This window comes from Capra hircus, chromosome 11 (assembly GCF_001704415.2).
Source record: "Capra hircus breed San Clemente chromosome 11, ASM170441v1, whole genome shotgun sequence".
NCBI lineage: Eukaryota > Metazoa > Chordata > Mammalia > Artiodactyla > Bovidae > Capra > Capra hircus.
Genome location: NC_030818.1, coordinates 4,704,878 through 4,727,182, shown reverse-complemented (window position 1 = coordinate 4,727,182; position 22,305 = coordinate 4,704,878). Strand labels below are relative to the sequence as shown.

The following is a 22,305-nucleotide window of genomic DNA, read 5'->3' as shown; positions in this document are numbered from 1 at the left end:
TGCCTAGGTGAATGAAACCAGCCACAGGTACAAGCAGAATAAGAGAAGGGAGAGGCCAGAAGCACCCAGCCTGGGCTCCCAGGTCCCGGGCATGGGGAGGAGGCAGGCAGGCAGGCGCAGGATGGCGGTGAGGGGACAGGAGAGGGAAGGAAAGGGGTGCAGTTCCCCGGTCCCTCAGCTGGACGTCTGCCCTCTCCAGATGCTTACTGAGGCCAGGCCTATTGCCTGCCTTTCCAGGGGGCCCATGCCATCGAGAATTAAATGAATTCCCTGTGTTTGGTCATTTAAACTGATTCCTTAGAGCCATATAACCAGATGTTGAAGTTCATTACTTCCATCCTGGTGTCAGTTAAGAAAGCGGATTGGAGCATGCTAAACCCAAGTATAATCTGCCAACGGGATTTCCCACCCTCCCTCACCCCTGGATTACTCGTCAAGTTGCCAGAAGAATTAGTGGTGACTCTTTCATGCCCTGCAATTCAATTTCCATTTATTGAGATCCTACTCTACATGAGGCTCTGAGCCTACACTGATATAAACCCTCATTTATTCTATGATTTAAAATCTACAGAATACTTTCATCTACATTATCTTACTCAACCCTTTAAAGTTGAGGGGATGTGTATTATTTATTCTCAATGTATATTCAGAAGTGGAGACCTAAAAAGGTTAAATTGCTCGGGGCCATAGAGCTAGTAAGTAAGTGACAACGTTAAAAGTAAAAAATTAACTCCAGACCCAGCACTGTTTTCTGTATAGGTGTCAGCCACTTCCTATTCATATCATACATAACTTGAGGGATTCAAAGCTTTCTTTTAAGTAGACGAGTTGAACATTCGAAGGTCATTGAGGAGGTGTGGAGGTCTGCTCACAACTGACCCAGAAATGTGACTGTTCTTATTACTTCTTTAAACACTGTTGACAACCTTTAGCCTCTTTCTCTAATGTATCTTAAGTTAGGCTGAAAATAAAAATAGTACCCCAAATTTGTGAAGGAAAGGTGGACCCAACCATGTGAAATGGCAGAGTGGATCAGGGGAGGCTGAAAATACATTGCGAGCAGCAAGAATGACCCAGGGTGCTGGCTCATGAAGGGAGATGCCCTCTTGTGGGGAATTGTGGGGCGGGCAGTTATGTGTAAGTATTTAGAAGATAAATCCCCTAGATCAGAAGCTGCAGTAATTCTCATAACAAGTGATAAACTTTTGATAATGCTTCATTCCTGGGAATACAAAAGCCTTTGTTCACCATATTTTCTTTCAAATATGCCATTCTGAGAGAGTGTTTGTGTTATCATTTATAGAGAGCTGGAAATGGACAGCCAGTATGGCCACCAGATCACCAAGCTGGTAAAGAATGCTAGAAAGGAGAGCCAGAAATCGCATCCCTTACACACCAGGCCCAAGCCTCCTTTGGGCTGCCAGTGAGACTGACCGCCCAGGGCCCACTCTGACCATAAGCACCCTGTGTTTACACCTGCCGCCTGATCAGTGGGGTGAGAAAGTTGGTCTCTCAGGCTCTTCTGTCCATGGGATTCTAGCCGTTCCCTTCTCCAGGGGAACTTCCCAACCCAAGGATGCAACCCGGATGTCCCACATTAAAGGCAGACTCTTTAGCGTCTGAGCCACCAGGTCAGTGGGGTAAGAACAGCCAAATGGGTCATCCTTCAGAATTTGACCTTGAGCCCACAAAATCCTTTGAGTGTTTAAAGCACCCGTCTCCAGTTTCTTGACTGGAGGGTTTGTTTGTTTGTCTGGTTTTGGTTATGCTGGAACCTAGTTGCTATCTCTGGTTGCAGAGAGCTGGGGCTGCTTTTGTTGAGATGGCACAGGTTTCTCATCACAGCGGCCCCTCTTCTTGCAGGGCAGAGGCTCTAGGCTTCAGTAGCTGTGGTACTTGGGCTTGGTAGTTTGGTGCTTGGGCACAGTAGTTTGGTACTTGGGCTTGGTAGTTCAGTACTTGGACACGGTAGTTGCCACTCACAGGCCCTAGAGTGTGGGCTCAGTAGTGTGGCGCACGGGCTGGCTGCTCTGAGGCTCGTGGAGTCTTCTCAGATCAGGGGTAGAACCCTGTCTCCTGCACTGGCAGGAGGATTCTTATCCATTGTACAACCAGGGAAGTCCTCGCCTGCAGAGTTCTGAAAAGCACATGTTTACACAGTGAAAAGGCTGGGGTTTATGTATGTAAGATACTGTAACAGAAATAATGATGGGAAAAGAAAGAGGTATTGTGAGTGCTTTACTTATTACCAACCTAAATGTAAATAAGGCACCAAAAATCACTGGCTTTCGTGTTCATTCTTTAAAAAAAAAAAAAATTAATGACTTTATTTTTGAGTAATAAGGGAAAGCTAGAAGGAAGTATTTACTTGGTGTCATAAGATTTTAAAAAGTCATTTCCCACTTGTCAAGGAACCAGCAATAAACGTAGGACTTACAAACTGCAGGATCTAGGAGGCAATGCCATTTCTGTAATATCCACTAGTGCTTTCATTTTTCTTTGGTTGAAATCACCCTGGCTTCTAAAAGACAGGAAAAGCATAAGTATTTTTCCTTACTAGAAAAAGCTTAGAATTACTGTAAATGATGATCTCAGGTAAGAAATCCTAATGGTATGTAAACTCTTTCAATATGAAAATTAGATTTGAGCACATCTGGTTTTTGCACTATCTAAGAGCAGGAAGAAGGTTTCTTTCCAAGAATATGACTGAAATATACACAGAGAAAAATAAAATTTTCTCGCACAATCACATTTAGAGGTACCCATCTGGAGAAATGGTAATGTTCCTATCAATAAAGAGACTTGAGTTGCAGTTAGAATGGAATTCTCATCGTGACATCGTGGTAGCCCTTTTCTCCTGTTCTGCTGCCCAGCTATTCCCCTGTTACCACAGTGGTCTATTTCTGGTCATTTGGTTCGGTTGAGAATCTCTTCAGTTAAGTTCCTGCTCTGTCAGGGGCCCCATGCTCAGCCCTGGAATGACAGGGACCAAGGGAATATGACATTCTCAGCCCCTGCTCAAATGACGCTGGCCCTGCGGGGCTGGGGGGTGAAATGAAGAGAGAGCATTTCTGTGCAAGGTGTCAGGGGCCCTGAGAGAGGGCTGTATCCTGATGGACTCAGAGCCCCCACAAAGCTGCAGCAGCTCCAGCCTCAGGAAGCTTTGACGCCGAGCCCCCTTGCACCGCGTTTCACCTGGTACTGGCCACCTGACTGGTCCACAGGATGCGAGGAGTTACATACATCATCTTGGCCCTTCAGAGCCAAGGAGGCAGGAACCCCTAGCGCCCAGCCAGGACAGGGGTCCGTGCTGGTGCTCAAAGATGGGAGACCAGAGCAGGTGGACAGTCTGGTGGCTTCCTAGAGGAGCATATCTGAGCTGGACCCCCAAAGGTGTGTACAGTTCAAACGACAGAGGAAGGGGCAGGCTGCGAGTGAGTCATTGTAGGATATGACTTGCTGCTCCTCCTCCCCTCTCCTCGAAAACTCCTCTGGGACCTTCATCAGCCCATCCTCCTTATGCTACCTGCACCTCCCAGGCACAGTCCCCACCTCTGACCACCACAAACTGATAAGCCTTAGCATCTGAGCCGCCAGATCAGTGGGGTAAGATCTGCTGCGGTTGATGACACATAAGAGCAAGAATAAGGAACAGTGCTGCTGAAGAAGGGATCAAGACCAAGGGGTCAACAGAATTCACTGTCCTGTCCCCTGACCAAAGGGGCCCTCTGGGCTGATGGGAGGCCTCTGCAGAGGCCAACACTGGATTTAACAGCTGGGGATTTTTCGTGCCTTGGGACTCAGTTCTGCAGGGGAAAGAGTTAACAGTGCTTGAGATTTGCAAGAGGCAGCCTGGGCCCAGAGAGGTAGGTTGTGGGCCCTGCACCAATGGCCACACCCTCCCTAGGTTTCAGCAGAGCTATTTTGACCTTGCACTCCAGCCAGCTCAGCCAAGCCTTGGGGACTGATGACCAGTCACTGTTTCCAGAAGTTCCCAAAGAGAAGGGAAGAAGGCTCTGCTGAAAAGTCCTTAAAGGCTTCTGAATTCTAGATAACATTAACCCCATGTTAAACACTAAGTTAATTGAATGAACTTAGCCTTTCCCTGGTTCCTGAAAGTGAGAAAGTGTTAGTTGCTCAGTCATGTCCAACTCTTTGTGATCCCATGGACTATAGCCCACCAGGCTCCTCTGCCCATGGAGATTCACCAGGCAAGAATACTGGAGTGGGTTGCCATTTCCTCCTCCAGGGGGTCTTCCTGACCCAGGGATCAAACATGCATCTCCTGCATTGAAGGTGGGATCTTCACCCTCTGAGCCACCCCTGGTTCCTAATCGCTAAGTAAACATCCTCCTGAAACACAACCTCCCTCAGAATGAATTTCTACCTTTTATCTAACAGCCTTCGTCCTAGGGAGCTCTCCCTTAAGTCCAGTTTTCTCCTGACCCTGCAGGGCTGTCCGCGTGCACTGTCAGAGCCTGCTTCCCTCTGGGGGGCTAAGGTGGCTGAGGAGACGTTTGAGGGCCCTGCCCTCCAGCACAGGCTCTCCTCTGCTAAAAAGGCTGGGCTGCCGGTGACCACGCAGTTTATCAACCACTAGTCTCCACTGTCACCAACGCCTCTCAAGTCCCTTTGCAGAGGATTTCTCTAGTGCACAAGTTCATTCACGGCCTCAGTCCCCTGACAGTGGCCTGAGATAAATGTCTTTGGGGAAGGCAGGTCAGAGGAAGCAGAGAAATAGTCCAGGGCAGGGGTATAGGGAGAAAGGACACAAGGGCACTGTGTCACCAGATGCTCCAAAATAAAACCGTGCCCTGGACCACAGGCTGCAGAAGTTCGGCCTCTACATGTATCTTAGGTGGAATTTCGTGACGGTGTCTGCATCTTTCATGAAGATAATTTGGGCACAGATATATTGCAAGATCCCTCATAGAGCTCTCAGAGTACCCCTGAAACTCTAAAATTTCCTGAAACTCACACTCAGCTGGGGGGACAGAGCTGTGATGGGGAGCGTCCTGGGTTGGAGACCAGCCTTGGGAACCAGGCAGCCTGAGATTTCCCTGGAACAGGGAGTCCCGTGCACATGGGAGGGAGGGAATTCTGGTTCAGATGGTCCGACGGGGAGGGGAGAAGGGTGGTGAGGGGGCCTGACAGGGCTGGAAGGTATCTGCTCAGCCTCAGCTTTCTGAGGGCCTGGTCCTCGAAGCCACTGTCAAGGTCAGTGCAAAGTGAGTACAGGGGAGCAACTGCCGTGAGCTGCGGCCAGGCCATGAGGAGGTCTGTGTACTTTAGAAGCAGCAGGAACAATGTAGATTTGAGACGGACTGAAGCAAGGTGGGAAATAGAATCTAGAGGAATGACGGGAGGGAGGGAGTAAGTGATTACAGCGAGACCTGGAGTGTGAGAAGGGGTGGAGACAGAAATGGGTTCAAGACAAAGCTGAAGAAGCTGTAAGGAGGAGAGAGGGGAAGCCAGACCCTGCATACAGATGAGCAGGTGGACATGGGATTCAGCAGTGAATGCTGGATTTTAGGTGAGGAGATAGTGGATCTGGTTTGGGGCATATCACAGTGGAGGATAAGATCACAGTGGTCATCCTTAGGAGCAGATGAAGAGATGAGAGGGTGCAGAAGATCGGAGAGTTGGGGCAGGATCCTAGGATTGCATCAGCTTCGGAGGAGTGGCCGGAAGAGGCGGATCCATGAAAGAGGTTCGAAGGTAAAGAGGCCCTCAAGAGGCCAGAGAGCCGTGCACAGAGCATCTCTAAGAAGGAGCATCACGCAAATGTCACATACATCCGCGTGACGAAGCAGGACCAAGAAACAAGCGTGTCCCCTATACCCTTAACGCGTTATGCCTGCATATGCAGATCTCTGTCATCTGGAAAAAGTTCTTCTCTTGCTGGTCAAGAGCAAGAATGCTTTGTGAGGACTTAAGATGACTATTTGGCCAGAATTTCACTACTTTGCACAGATAATGACAAGCCTTTGATTTGTGCCTGTAGCTAGCATGGAGACACTTTGCAGCTCCACCCCTTCGCTGTGTCGACAGACTACTCAGTCTAGTACCTTTTGGGGGGGGGGTGCACACCAGCGTGGCATGCACAACTTTCTGGACCAGGGACCCAGGGATTGAACCCATGCCCCCTGCAATGGGAAGCACAGAGTTTTAACACCTGGGCCACCAGGGAAGTCCATTGATCGTCCATTTTAAAGATGAGGAAACTGAGAGAGCAACTCAGTTCTTTGCACGAGGATGCACAGCGCGTATGAGGCAAAACAGGCATATGGATCCATCAATCAGGCTTTCTGCCTGCAGGGCTCAAGCTCTTAATTACTATACATACCAGTTAGAATTTGATCTGGAAAAGAGAAGCCACTTGAGGTGTTTCAAGTAGGAAGACACTTAACACAAGACATGAGTGACCTCCAAGTCCATCAGGAGGGTTAGGTAAGCTAGGCCAGAGGCCAGCTGGAAATCAGTGATCAGTTCTGGAAAACCATGGATGAAAACTGCCGACAGTCATCTCAGATGTCTTGGCGTCTGCAGGTGTTATTCCCAGAAGGATCCTGGAAGCCTCTCGAAGAGCCTCATATCTACCACCCGCTGGCGCTTATATGCCTGCTTCCACTGCCCTAGTGCAAACCTTCTGTTACCCTTCCACCTTTCAGATCCTGTGCAGGCGCCTCTCACTTGTGACATCTGACTCAAAACCCTGCAGGCAGGCAGAGGATGAGATGGCTGGATGGCATTGTCAACTCAATGAACATGAGTTTGCGCAAACTCTGGGAGGTGGTGGAGGAGAGGGAAGCCTGGTGTGCTGCAGTCCATGGGCTCACAGAGAGTCAGACGTGAATTAACAACTGAACAAGAGCAACAACGGTGCTGTACTGTCTCGAAGAAAGTTGGGGGATTTCTTCAGAGACCTTGAAAGGCAGGATAACCTATGGAAGCATCTCTATTTCATCCCAGAGGCTGAAGAACAAGCCAGAAGATGATCTCAGAGGCCCTAGAACTGCCCATGGTTGCTGAAAACAACCACAAAGAATTCTAATCCTTTAACTCATTAGGAAGGGTGAGTTGTGCCTTACCCTTGGCATTCAGGAAGTGCCCACCTCCCTGGAAACGTTCGTATTCAAATGGAAGTTGGGGGAAAGGTGAAGGCAGTTGAGTTGATACATGATCTTGATACAGTGCTCTAGTTCTGTACAAAGTCAGATAAGATGTGGAGATTGCAGACGGCTTTAATGAAAAGGTGAGCATTTGTTTGGAATTAGGCATTGGTTTTCAACCCTGGCTGAATACTACAGTCATCTGCGATGCTTGCCAAAAATATCAGTATTGGGACTTCCCTAGAAGTCCAGGGCTTAAGAGCATGCTTCCAATGCAGGGGTGCAGTTTCAATCCTTGCTCAGAGACCTGAGATGCCATATACTGTGCGGTGGGACAAAACACTGACTCTGGTGCCCAGTCTAGGACCAATTAAATTAGCATCTCTGGGAAAGAGGCCCATGAGTCAGTGTTTCAACACCCAGGTGATGCTGACCTCATGGATGAGAAACCCCTAGGAGGCTCTCCAGTTTCCAGTGTGCTTTCACTTCTACTGTCTCATTTGTGTCTTGACTTTCATGCCTTTTTATTAGCGGACAGACTAAAACTCAGAGTTTGGGACTTTTTCCAAGGACCCAAGCTATTCAGGATATTCCCCTCTGCAGACCATCCAGTTCGTTGTGTTATACGGTGGTTCCTATGTTTGGCTATAAATGAGAATCATCCTGGGAGCTTTTAAAATTCTGGATGCCCAGATCACATCCCAGATCTGTTACATCAGAATGTGGGGGTGGAGCGGGAGCCTGGCATTGATATTTTTTTAAAGATCCCAAGTGATTCCATTGTGTAATAAAGTCTAGAAACCACTGTGTTAGGCCATACTCAGGGAGCATGTGACGTGAGTGTAGTTCAGCATGCCTGCCTTCACTTATTAGGACATTATGCTCGACTCTGTTTCCTAACCGTCACAGGGTATCTGTTCAAATAAATCTGTTAATTAGAGGCTGTCTCAGCAGTCAGCTTGTCAATAGCAATCGCCATAACAATGCAAAAACTAGTATTGTGAACAAAAGAATGCATCTTAACCTGCCCGCCCTATGTATGACCCTTCCAGATTCAATACGTCCTTCCTGTCAAAAGTTATGAATGAAATAAGCAAGCCACTAGTTAGGAAACAGAAATAGCCAACCAGGTTTCCAATTTACTGACCATCAACATTTGGCATCACCGACTGGAGCCCAATCGGTGCAGATCTCATTTCTCATTCCCCTCGGGGTAGGTACACAATCCCCTTCTAAGAGGTTCATGTAAAGAAATGCCCATGGTCAAGTCTGGGCAGCATAGGAAACTCCAAGTTCCCAGTCAAGGTCCCCTGACCTCTCTCCCAGGTCTGCAGAACTTGAATTCATCATGCCTTAGAAACCTCTAATTAGAATTAGAGGTATTAGAATCCTCTAATACCAAAAACATTAGTTCAGAAGCTAATTTTCTAAGTCCCTGTAACAGACAAAGATGGGAATTTTAAAACCAGCTTTGAGGAGCAAGGCTTCCCTTCAAGTACTCGTTCTGAAGTCCGACTTGTTTTTGATAGAGATGATCGAGTCCAGCCAGTCCTCTTTCCCTCTTATTCTTTCAGGAGGAAGCAATTTTCGAGTCTAATAGTTCTGAGAAAGCTACTTTATAATCTACAGTGCCCTGAAGGGAAAAGAGGGAGCATTTTCTTGTTTTCACAATCATCCCAACTGCGTGTTGTGCTTACAGCTTTTTGGGTGGAAAGAGGCCTGAACTGTTCAAGGAAACTGGGCACAGCTGCCCAGATCCCCTTGCTAGAACTGCAATTCCAAATAAAAAGAACAGCCAGCACACTTTTAAAAATAGGTAACTAAAAAAAAAAAAACACTGGGATATTTCAAATAACTTTGGTAAGATGGGTCCATACTACATCTAAGAGAAGTGGGGACATGATCAATGAGAGAAGTGAGTAGGCAGACTTGCCTTGTCAAGTGGTCAGCATTTTACACAGTGTATTTGCCAAGCTGCCCCTGCTCCATTTTCCGAGGCTGTGGCTCCTGAATTGAACCGCCTGCAGCTGTGCACTGGTTTCTCCTCACAGCTCTTCCATAAGACACTGTGGTGTGTCAGGTCCCGAGCAGATAGTGTCCTCAGAATTGGGAGCAAGATGGGTCACTGACATATTTAACTGACCTTTGGAGTCCCTGTCCCCACCAGGAATTGTCAACAGGGGGACACATTTACATCTGTTCTGACCAGAGCCTTGCCTTTCTCCTGCTCAACTCCTCCACACTCTTGAGTTATCAGGGTCTTTACCTTCACAGGCTTATCCAGTGTACCCCGTGGGGAAGGAAATGTAGAGAAGAGTGACCCCTAAAAGAGGCAAAGAGGAGCTGAAGGTTGGGGGGGCAGGGACGTGACACTTCCTCGAGATACAAGCAGTCCTCACCGTCTGCAGAAGCTCTGAGCCTGTCTTGCACAGTCTGGCAGCCACTGGCCAGACGTGACTGTTGAGCCCTGGAAATGTATATGTTATCACACTGAAATGATAATGGTGATTTATATATGTTGAATATGTTGTAAAATTAATTTTACCTGTTTTTACTTTTTTTCGCATGGCTATTAGAACATTTTAGTGACCTGTTAGGCTTGAACTGGACATCCTAGGTGGCTCAAGTTGTAAAAAAAATCTGCCTGCCAATGCAGGAGATACAGGAGACGCAGGTTCGATCCCTGGGTCGGGAAGATCCTCTGGAGGAGGAAATGGCAACCCACTGCAGTATTCCTGCCTGGAAAATCCCATGGACAGAGGAGCCTGGTGGGCTACAGTCCACCGGGTGGCAAAGAGTCGAACACGACTGAGCACAACTCTAAGGGGCCCACGGTGCTGCATTAATGTTTGCTGGTTAATGCATAAACCCTGAAGTCATACATACATAAGGAACTACAGACAGTGGTGACTTCAGGGGCAAGACTGGGAAGTAAGTAGGTAGGGACAGGAAGGAGGAAGACATTCCCCTGGATAGTTTACCTTTAGTGGGAGTTTTGAACCGTGTGTGTGTGTCACTTTTCAAAAAGAACACCATGGGAGTGCAGGATATAATCTCCCTCCATCCCCTGGCCCACCATGCCTGAGGATCACCTTCCTCGACTCCATCTGACCCCTGCAGGAGCCTGAAGCCAGCACGGCCCTCCTCCTCCAGTGCTCTGCTCAGGGGCTCACTGGGTCACTGGTCTCCAGGCCTGGCTACTCCAACATTCTGAGGGCAGGTGCGAGCCTTGGGAGCTTGTATCCAGTGAGTCAGGCTCAGCGGGCTGGGTGAATGAGGTCTTTCCCTTAGCAGATGTGGGAGTGAGTGAGAGGAGTTCTCCCTGGTTCTCTCTGGGATCTCACCCTTTCAGTTCAGTTCAGTCGCTCAGTCGTGTCCAACTCTTTGCTACCCCATGAATTGCAGCACGCCAGGTCGCTGAAGGTTGGACACAACTGAGCGACTTCACTTTCATGCATTGGAGAAGGAAATGGCAACCCACTCCAGTGTTCTTGCCTGGAGAATCCCAGGGACGGGAGCCTGGTAGGCTGCCGTCTATGGGGTCACACAGAGTCGGACACGACTGAAGTAACTTAGCAGCAGCAGCAGGCCTCCCTGTCCTTCACCAACTCCCAGAGTTTACCCAAACTCTTGTCCATCAAGTCGATGATGCCATCCACCCATCTCATCCTCTGTCGTCCCCTTCTCCTCCTGCCCCCAATCCCTCCCAGCATCAGAGTCTTTTCCAATTAGGCAACTCTTCGCATGAGATGGCCAAAGTACTGGAGTTTCAGCTTTAGCATCAATCCTTACAAAGAACACCCAGGAACTGATCTCCTTCAGAATGGACTGGTTGGATCTCCTTTGCAGTCCAAGGGACTCTCAAGAGTCTTCTCCAACACCACAGTTCAAAAGCATCAATTCTTCGGCACTCGGCTTTCTTCACAGTCCAACTCTAACATCCATACGTGACCACTGGAAAAACCATAGCCTTGACTAGACCTTTGTTGGCAAAGTAATGTCTCTGCTTTTGAATATGCTATCTAGGTTGGTCATAACTTTCCTTCCAAGGAGTAAGTGTCTTTTAATTTCATGGCTGCAGTCACCATCTGCAGTGATTTTGGAGTCCCCCCAAAATAAAGTCTGACACTGTTTCCACTGTTTCCCCATCTATTTCCCATGAAGTGATGGGACCAGATGCCATGATCTTAGTTTTCTGAATGTTGAGCTTTAAGCCAACTCTTTCACTCTCCTCTTTCACTTTCATCAAGAGGCTTTTTAGTTCCTCTTCACTTTCTGCCATAAGGGTGGTGTCATCCCACCCTTCGGCCCAGGTCAAGCTGGGAGAGATCTAGGGAGGAATCCACACTGGGATGTGTCTGAGTGTCAGGGCTGCAGGCCCCCTGACCCAGACCACAGGCCCCAGTAAGTCCTCAGAGGAGACTCGAGGGACCATCCCACAGGCTCTCTGCTCTCGGTGCCTGACTCGGGATGTAATAAACCTTTGTGGGCAGGAGGTTACGGCCTAGCCCAGTGCTTCTGAAAGTGTGGCCTCTGGCCAGCAGCCTCTGTATCACCCGGGGACTTATTATAAATGCAAATATGGGGGGGCATTCCCACACTTGGAGGCGGGCCCAGCCTCCTGTGTCTTAACAAGCCCTCAGCTGGCTAAGAATCGCTGGCCCAGCTTTGAGTCCCAAGGCTCCTGTTCAGGGAGCTTCCTGCTGCCCTAGGCGCTGGAGGTCAGAGCAGCGGGCCTGCCAAGTTCGCTTTCCTCTGTAAACATTCTGCCACAGCACCTCGGGGTCCTTACTGCCCTGGAAGACTGATCTGGTGAGGAACTGCTCGGTACACTTGGCCGCCAGCTCCTTGTTTCAGTTACGTGGAAGAATGGCCTGTGACTACGTGCTTTTCTAAATGTGCCTTTGCAGTGGAGCTCGGGGACACATTGTTCCTTAGAAAGAATGAAGGCTCCTGCAGACACAGAGTGTTTAAGAGGACATATGCTTCCAGTGCTACACGAAACAGAGCCCAGAGCACTTGGCGAAGGCTTGTTGGGGGTTCTCAGCAAATTGCTGAGCTGCTCTGCTCATCATTTAGCATATGTGCTGTCTGATTTTATTTGTAGATGCTCTTAGGAGAAAAGAAAAATATGAGTCTAGTTTTTTTTAACTGCCCCAAAGCCGATAGATGTGTGTTTGGGATCACATTCCACTATAAAAAGGAAGAATCTAGAAAATATCTAGAGACAACGGGTTAGTTTGTAACAGAAGAAGGAACACTTCCCTGGTCTCGAGCCAGGTGGGGCGCTGCCTCTACCTCCCGGTCCAGTTCTCATGACCACCTCGCACAAAAGCCTTTGTTCCTGGGAAGGTGCTTGGTTATTGTAGACTCAGTGCAGGTGGTGCTTGCCGGCAAGGCTCCGTCCTTCACACCGTATCACACAAGACCTGTTTCTTATTGTTGTTCAGTTGATAAGTTGTGTCTGACTCTTTGCGACCCCGTGGACTGAAGCACACCAGGCTTTCCTGTCCTTCACTATCACCCAGAATTTCCTCCAACTCATGTCCGTTGAGTCAATGATGGCATCCAACCATCTCATCCTCTGCTGCCCCCTTCTCTTCTCTTCCTCTTTCCCAGCATCAGGGGCTTTTCCAATGAGGAAGGGGTGATCTCAAAATATTGGCATCAGGTGGCTAAAATATTGGAGCTTCAGCTATAACATCAATCCTTCCAGTGAATATTTAGGGTTCATTTCCTTTAGGATTGTCTGGTTTGATCTCCTTGCTGTCCAAAGGACTCTCAAGAGTCTTCTCCAGCACTGCAATTTGAAAGCATCAATTCTTTGGTGCTCAGCCTTCTTTATGATCCAACTCTCACATCTGTATGTACTATTGGAAAAACCATAGCTTTGACTATACAGACCTATGTCAGCAAAGTGATGTCTCTGATTTTTAATAACGCTGTCTAGGTATGTCAGAGCTTTTCTCCCAAGGAGTAAGCGTCTTTTAATTTTGTGGCTGCAGTCACCATCCACAGTGATTTTGTAGCCCAAGAAAATAAAATCTGTCACTGTTTCCATTTTTTCCCCGTCTGCTTGTCATAAGGTGATGAGACTGGATGCCATGATCTTAGTTTTTTGAATGTTGAATTTTAAGCCAACTTTTTCACTCTCCATTTTCACCTTCATCAAAAGGCTTTTAGTTCCTCTTTGCTTTCTGCCATTAGGGTGGTGTCATCTGCATATCTGAGATGTTTCTAGAAATAGTCAAACACTCTGTAGCACTCTACCATCTAAAAGCACTGCCGTGTTCATTTTTATGTAAATTTAAGAAAAAACATGTAAAATGTTTCACCTGACATGTGAGGAAGTAGGCATTCAAAGAAATGACTGGACTTCACTCCAGGCTCCTGGCTCCAGTGTGGAACTTGGACCCTTTAATCAACCTGGCAGTTTTACTTTTAAATGAGTCATGTCAACTCAGATCCAGGGAACTCTCTAAACTCCCAACAGTCTAACTGGACTTTCCACCTGTTGGTAGAGGCAGAGAGTCAGAATTTAGAGCCACAAGAGTTTGTAGAGTTCATTTTATCCCAGCTTAATTTTAGAGCTGAGGAAACCATGTCCAGAATGAGTGAATGATTTTCCCAAGTTCACAGAGCTGGTTAGGGACAGAACTCAGACTCAGTGCTGGCCAACCGCATCCCACCACCCACACTCCAGGGCCACAGGCTGTGTCCTTGTATTAGTGTTGATTTTCACCTTCCTTTGATTTCCGCTTATTCTATATTAATGTATTGATACTAGATTTTAGACTACCCGGGCTTCCCTGGAGCTCAGATGGTAAAGAATCTGCCTGCAATGCAGGATATCTGGGTTCAGTCCCTGGGACAGGAAGATCCCCTGGAGAAGGGTATGGCAACCCGCTCCATACTCTTGCCTGGCGAATCCCATGGACCGAGGACCTGATGGGTTACAGTCTGTGGACTGCAAAGAGTCGGACATGACTGAACGGCTAAGCGTACACACGCGTGAGACTATCTGCTTGATTTTCTCACCAGGGTCTGCAGGATTCCTAATGGGGCTGGCTTTTGCGAGGGTCTTAAGTGGTAGGAAATGCTAGGAGATGCTGTCCCCTAGGGAAGACAGGCCTGTATCAAGACGGCAGGTAGACTTGGTAGAGGAAAAGGACCATTGGAACTTAATGTCCTTAAGAAAAACTGAGGCCATACACAGAAAAGCTACAGCACTCTTTCACCCCGGAGTGAACATGGATGAAAGAGTTGAGAAGACAGTTTGCGATTTCATGAACAGCTGGAACCAATCCTGGCAAGAGGGGATCCAGAAAGACTTGTGTGCGCAGATGCCATCTTCCCATGAACCAGCACTGCTTTGAAAGGTGTCGACGTGACACGCGGTAGGAGAGGCTCAAAGTTGGAGGCGTCTCAGGCCATCTGTATAGACCACCTTTGTCTTGTTCCCGATCTCTGCATTGGCTTCCAGGCTACGTTCCCTTGCTTGTCACCTGGATGCACTACATCCCCAACTCTGGCTGAGCCTGCCCTAGGCCACCTGGGTTCTCAGTTAACCGGGGAAGAGCACAAGCTGAATTCTTCTGAACAAACGCAGAGAGGAAGGGTGTCACCTGTTAGTGAAAATAAGCCCAGGCAGATGGTAGCACTAACCTTGACAGAGCAGTGGACTTCAGAAACAAGGAGATGAGATTTATAAGTTCGCCTCCTGTGTTCCAAGCAGCAGAGAGGAAGGCTCGGGGAATTCCTTCAGAGGGATGAACTTGTGTGACAGGTAGGTTAAACATGCCACATTGTTAGAATAGATATTTGCATATGTGAATATGTTTAATAGGGAGTCATAAGCATTTGTCTTTGGCTTTAAATCTCAAACAGGTGGAGATCGTAGAAGCACCAGCTATAGAAGCAAATATGCAAACCAAACAGCCCAATTAAAAATCTGATTTTTAAGAAGCCATTAAGAACATGAAATGAACGTTAAAGGACTGCAGGATTCAGATCTGATAAAGGCCCCAAATGACAAGCAATTCCAGGGAAATACTATTAATTAAAAACCGCTGCTGTGTGAAATGACTGCCGTCATATTTGAAGGTAGTTAATGTGGCTGTTTGCAATACCTGTGTAAAAAGATGAGCCCTAGGAGCAGGGCCATCTGTGAAGGGTAGGCTACTATTTCTGCTTCCTGAGGAATTGTGGACATCAAAAATATAAGCAGCAGCCACAACATAAAGTCGTGTGTGTGAGAGAGTTCAGTCGTGTACGAATCTTTACAACCCCACAAACTGTAGCCCTCCAGTCTCCCCTGTCCATGGGATTTCCCAGGCAAGAATACTGGAGTGGGTTGCCATTTCCTCCTCCAGGGGATCTTCCCCACCAAGGGGTCTGCCTGGCAGATTCTTTCCCACTGAGCCAGAGCTACCGTCTTCAAATATTAAAGTTTCAAGTGCATGCTTCATACTAAGTTACTTCAGTCATGTCTGACTCTGCAAACCTCTAGACTGTGACCCGCCAGGCTCCTCTGTCCACATTGCAAGGGTTGTATTGAAATCCTCACTTTTCTGAGAGCCTTACCTTCAGATGAGGCAATTGAGTTCCGTGAGAATTAGTTACGCCAGACCTTCAAAATGTTAAGGCCCTTAAAAATGCTGGTACTGGTTTGAATGTAATGTGTGAGAAGAACCAGCCCTGGAAGACAGAATGCTTTCCAAAGACAGGTGCCCACCACGAAAGAATGCAGAAGATGGAACGAGTAAGTGATTGGGAGTTTGGATGGTAATCCTGCTGTCAGTGGTGAGGCGCTGTTTTCATTCATCCTTCACTTCCAGAAACAGAGTGGTCCACCCGAGGTGGGACTTGGCAAACTGTGAAGAGAAGTGTTTGTACTGGGTTCCCCATCAGAACTCAGAGGCGAACGACCACACACCCTTTTCTCTGCACAGCTCCCAGCGGACCCTTTGTACAGGTGGTATAGCAATAAACCAGTGCAGGAGACACAGATTCGATCACGGGGTGGAGAAAACCCCTAGAGTAGGGAAAACACTCCAGTATTCTTGCCCGGGAAATCCCATGGGCAGAGGAGCCTGGTGGGCTATAGTCCATGGGATCGCTAAAGAGTCAGACACAACTGAGCGTGCACACACACCAGCTGCTCAGGGGGCATGTTGTAACCTTCCTGGGACAATAATGTTAAGAAACTGTTTACACATTGTGCCAGTGAGAAATGAATAGAATCTGAATCACCTAGATGCGTGTTTAAAATGAAGTCCCGCCTCAGTCCTGTCAGGGTCCTGGTTCTCAGCTGTCCAACCAGACTCCACCATGAAGTCACCACCAGGTGCTGGCCAGAAGTGGTCCAGACACAGTGGGACAGTTCCTCGGGCACTCAGGACGTGAAGGCCAGGTTTCGCTGCACCTCTGGCTTCACCTCTGCTCTCTGGCCTTCATTCGCAGAGTTTTATTTTATCAACTGTTTTATCTCAGCATCCCTACTGTCATCAGACTGTGAGCTCTGCTAAGGGACCCTGTGTCATGTGACCAACCCCAGGCTCCAGGACACATCTCCTGTGCGCTCGGACTGATGGCTGTGCTTTTTGCCCTCTGTAGACATAAAGTCACATCAGATCCATCAACCATGGCAGCAATTATATCGTGAAATATGTCCCCCCTCCACAATCTCCAGAAAACGTCATCTTTTCTTCTCAGGGTGGCCTGAAAATAGAGCACATGGCTTACTTTTAAGGCATTATTACAGAAACATCTTCTGTCCCAAATTGTTGACACATGCAAGTTTCCTAAATGCTCCAAGGCTTTATCCTCAGAGGTAAAAGAGGAATATTCATGAAAAATGAACGTGTGTTGACTGTTGGTTCTGAACCAGCTTCTGCACTAAGCACTTTCCAAGGATTCTGTAACGATTTCTCAGGAAACCCACTGAGAAAGGACCTGCTGAATGCAAAGCCAGCATTCCTCCCAGGGTGGTCTGACCCCTGAGGACCGCTGCCCCGGCAGCATCCCCCTCAAGGAGATGCTGTGGGACTGAACGAGCTCACGTCTAGAAAGTGCTCAGCAGGCCTGCCACCTTGGGAGCTGCTACTGTTGGACAGGGGCTGGGATACCTAGGAGGGCACCGCAGGGATGTATAGGGGAGGGGCCGAGGGACCTGGAAGCGGGGAGCCTGGTGGGGCCCAGCTGGAGGGGCTTAGAGATGCAGGCGTGCCCTGCAAGCCACAAGCCCTCCTCTTCCGCCCCAGTCACCGAGCTCAGTGCTTCAGAGTGTTGGAGTCAGCCTTCAACCCCTGCCCTGAGTCCTCACCAACACTTAGCCTGCATTTTCTTTCACTCTTGGTTTAAAGCTTTTGTTGTTATTTATTGTTGTTTAACTTACTTAAGCTCATCTATTGCCTTTAGAAAATAGATGATAAATATGTTGTCAATGGGTGGGACTGCTCTGATGGTGAGTGTGGATGTGGGTGGAGGGTGGCCTCCAGCCACAGTCTGCACCCAGTGGGGACAGTTCTGAGGGTCTTAAGTGGTCCCAGCTTTTCTCTTTCCCTCTGTAACCTCAGATACCCTTCAGGTCCTCCTCAGGCTCTCTAAGAAGCCACGTTGACGTTCCCAGCATTGAAAGGGACATGCGCTGTGCTTTGGAAGTTGAGTCAGAGGGACTCTGCTGTGGCCAGAACAAAGCAGAAGGGCCGGGCGTGTTCTCAGGGGGCTTGAGCCTGAGTCGCCTCTGCGTGTGCCTGTTGGCATCTGAGCTCCGGACGGTGGTGACTGTCTTCATAACTGCGGTCCGGGTGCTGCTGGCAGCCAGCTTCCTGGGGTGCTGTGCAACGTGAATAAGCTGTTGAACTCGGTATTCCCACCACCAGTTCCTCCTATTTCAAGACATTCTGGACTTTAATTGGATCCTCAGAGGCAAACGGCCACGTACTCTTTTCTCTGCACAGCTCCCAGGGACCAGCTCACAGAAGACTGGTGTGCAACCAAGCTAAAAACCCTGGCTCTGGGGCATGTCGGGGTGTCTTCCTCTGGTTGACAGTGGTCTTCAAATCTGTACACAGTGTTGTCCATACAGAGATGAACTCCTCAGTCACCCTTGACATAACTTCTATCTAACAAGGGCTTCTTAACCATGATGTTGTCCTTCCCTCCACCTTCCCACCCACGCTTTCCACATCCAGTGCTTACAGAGCAGTCCTCAAGATTAAACCAAATTTCGGTTGACACATGACCCCAGGACAGGCAGTAGGGGAACAGAAGCTGTCCTTTTCCTCAGAAGGGAATTATGCCTTTAGGTAAGAAAGTCATCTTGTGATAGGCGCCCAGGCAACCAACAGGTATTGTACTCTGTGCCACCACCCTGCTGGTCACTAGGGTCCCAGGACAAAGGACACACAGTGCCCTCCTAGGTTCTTTCCCAGCAATGCCCTAATAAACCCTAATGGTGTCTCTTCTCTGTGAAGCCCGCGTATGAATTCATGAGGTTGGGAGAAATGAGTGATAAGCCACACGGATGTAAAGGCAGTTAAGTGCAACTGTGCAGTCTTTGCTGGCGCTTGGCTTGTTTGCTTCTGGCTCAAGTAATAAAGGATACCACTTACTACTGGTAGAATGGCCACAGCTGCGGGGGGGATTTGGTGCCCTAATGGTTACGGCTTAAATGGTACAGGAAAATTGCTTGGAAATTTCACAGTCGTGCTCTTTAGAACAAATGCAAGAGTTTTTCTACTTTAGGAAATGAGGGGCAAATTTATTTTGTGGACTCAAAGACTCTAAAACAGGACTGGACCTTGCAGATGCCCAGCTTTATAACCCTTCACTTCACAAAGAGGGAAATGGGGCTGGTGAGGGGCTGTTTGGGGCAGAACACCTTGCCCTGGCAGACCTTTACCCCAAGCTTATCCCAAAAGTCACTGAAATTACTAAAGCTATTCAGAAGGGACTTCCATTTCTAGTGGTTAAGACTCTGCCTTCCAAGGCAAGAGGGTGGAGGTTCAATTCCTGGTCAGGGAGCTAAGCTCCCACATGCCTCTGGCCGAAAAAAAAAAACAAAAAACACCAAAGCGTGAAACAAAAGCAATATTGTAACAAATTCAATAAAGGGCTTTTAAAACGGTTTCTATCAAAAAAAATTTTAAATAATCAGAGGAATTTATCAACAATAGGCCTATAATTAACTTTTAAAGGAAACAGCACATTTTAGGGGTCAGGCTTTGGACTTTTAAAAAGGTATTTATTTGGCTGCACTGGATCTTAGCTGCAGCGTCTGAACCCTTAGTTGTGTCTCGTGGATCCAGTTCCCCTCCGCATGGGGGGCACAGAGCCTTAGCCCCTGGACCACCAGGGGAGTCCCAGGCTTTGGACTGTGAAGGTAACTTCAGAGAGGACAGTGAGGCCTTTCCAGCACAGGGCCTCAGTGCCTCCAGACTGATCCCTGGAGCCCTGGTGTCCATCCCCAAATGGACTCTTCCCCTTGCTTCAGGCAGAGCAGTTTTGCACTCATCTGTGTTTAGATGTGCGTCTTAGTGAGATTTCTTTTGAATGACGTCCTGTGAAAATAATTATTCTATAAAGAAATAAATCAGCAGTGCTGATAAGAATACAGTTTCGTCATCATCAGAAATAATAACATTTGAATTTAGTTTCTTTTTAAAATTTAATTTTTTATATATCTATCATCGTCCTGTATTTTTACTTTATATTTGAGTATAGTTGATTTACAATATTGTGTTAGTTTCAGGTGTACAGCAAAGTGATTCAATTATACATATACATGTATCTATTCTTTTTCAGATTTTTTTTAAAATTTTTGACTTTTAAGTTTTTGTTGTTCAGTCACTAAGATGTGTCCAACTCTTTGTGACTGTGTGGACTGCAGTGCACCAGGCTTCCCTGTCCTTCACTGTCTCCCAGAGTTTGCTCAAACTCATGTCCATTGAGTCAGTGATGCCATCCAACCGTCTCATCCTCTGTCATCCCCTTCTCCTCCTGCTCTCAATCTTTCCCAGCATCAAGGTCTTTCCCAATGAGTTGGCTCTTTGCATCAGGTGGCCAAATTATTGGAGCTTCAGCTTCAGCATCAGTCCTTCCAATGAATATCCAGGCTTGATTTCCTTTAGAGTTGACTAGTTTGATCTTCCTGCAATCCGAGGCACTCTCAAGAGTCTTCTCCAGCACCACAGTTTGAAAGCATGGATTTAACTTTCATGGACCCAAAAATATGCTTTCCCACTGGATCTGTCATGACGCACCTGAGGGACAAGATATTTCAGAAAGTTTCCTGCTACTTGATTTTTCCCCATCCAGGAGGATGGTCAGACAGTGGTTTTTCTCCAGATCTTTGATGGGGAACGCCAAACAGCTGCACCGAGAACTCAAGTTTACTATTTTCTAGCTCTTGGCAAGGTTCTGCCCATTCTCCTCCTCTGTTTCCTGCCAATAATAATAGAGATATGGTCAAGCCCCTGCCACATGGGAAACAATGAACAAACAATCATGGAATTAAAATTTCACAAGGAAAAGCACCTGTTTGATTCTGTTTATTTAAAATTTCATATTCTTGAAGCATCCTGTCATGTCCTATGGCTGTCCTGAGGGTTCATTTTCATAATGTGGCATTGGAGGAAAAGGGCTCGAAAGGAAACATTTTTTCAATAAGGAAATCTAATACACTCATTCCCTGTCCTTCACTATCTCCTAGAGTTTGCTCAAGCTCATGTCCATCGAGTTGATGATGCTATCCAACCATCTCATCCTTTATCGCCCCCTTCTCCTCTCAATCTTTCCTAGCAACAGGGTCTTTTCCAATGAGTCAGCTCTTCACATCAGGTGGCCAAAGTATTGGAGTTTCAATGTTAGCATCAGTCCTTCCGATGAATATTCAGGGTTGATTTCCTTTCGCATTGACTGGTTTGATCTCCAGCCCATAGAGTTGCAAAGAGTCAGAGACAACTCAGCGACTGAACAACAAAAACTACACTCCTTACTGAAGCGTTGCTCTAACACACATATTTTGGTGCTGAAGTCTCTTGAATTTGCTAAGTATCTGTACCTTTGTGTTCCCTCTTTCAGAATGCTAGAAGATGACCTTAAGCTAAGCAGCGATGAAGAGGAGAATGAACAGGTAAGATGTGCTTTCATGTTGCAGTTCTTTGAATGTGACATGGTAGTGCTGACCCAGTAGACGGTCCTGGGTGTTGAGCCGTATGGATGCTAGATTGCAATACCCTTGGCTGCTGGGTGTTCTCGGCTGATGACAGGATTCTGTGCCGTTCAGCCAGCCTGTTCAAATATAAATATCTTGGCCTTTAATTTCGCTTAAAGCTGTAATTCTGTATCTTCATGGCACTGAAGCCAACAGCAGCTATTTACATGGAAGCCGCCTGGGATCAGGCTTCAGTGTGAGATAGAAACTTTTTTTGGAAAGGTTACTGGCTTTCTGGAGATCAAATGTGTGAGTTTCACCTCATCAGCATGCAGTAAGTATGCTGTAGCATTAAATATTGAGAAGTCTTCCACAGATACTATTAACACTGAGCAGGAGCAAATGCAGAGGTAAGCTAAAGTGATGAATAAAAAATAATCACACTCAGAATAGCCTGTTTGTCTTAAGTGATAAATGTGCTTGAAACCTTCTCCTCTGGTGTTGATTTATCAGCTCCAGACATCAGTCAGGGGTTTATAAATACTCTTCTGATCAGTCAGTTAAGGTGAAAAAATACCCACTTAACATTCATTACTTTCACTTCTGCATTTCAGGAAATGTTTGTATTTTAAAGCAAGTTTGAAAACTTGAAAGGCAGATTTTCCTCCGCTTCTGTTTCCTTTTCCTCATCACCTATTTTGTATTGTGTCAAGTTGGGATAAATGTGATCGGTATAAAGACAATTCAGAGAGGTTTTCTGTGTCATTTTTACATGTGATACGAGACACGTGCACTGTTCAGTTGATCTTGGAATAGTGGATTTTATGCAGAGCTATCAGGGAATGCCACTCACGTCACACAGCCGTCTAGACATCCAAACGCAAATAAGGTACCGAGAGAGTGTACCAAGGGGAGATCAAAGTCAAAGGAAACATCCAGGAAGAGTACCTGAGCTGTGGGGTCACAGAAGAGCCTCCCACCCCGTAAGAGAAGGTGAGGCATCGAAGAACGGACTGAGTACAGGACAGAGCTCAG

The 22,305-nt window shown here is 47.3% G+C and overlaps 1 protein-coding gene across 2 annotated transcripts in view; it reads left to right on the top strand.

Annotated features, from left to right (window-relative positions):
• Window positions 1-22,305, top strand: part of AFF3 (AF4/FMR2 family member 3) — a 576,000-nt gene that overhangs the window by 421,584 nt on the left and 132,111 nt on the right. For both annotated transcript variants that reach the window (XM_018054921.1, XM_018054920.1), the window contains one exon: window positions 21,198-21,249. In XM_018054921.1, coding sequence (XP_017910410.1) covers window positions 21,198-21,249 — 52 coding nt within the window. The remainder of the gene's footprint in view (window positions 1-21,197; window positions 21,250-22,305) is intronic.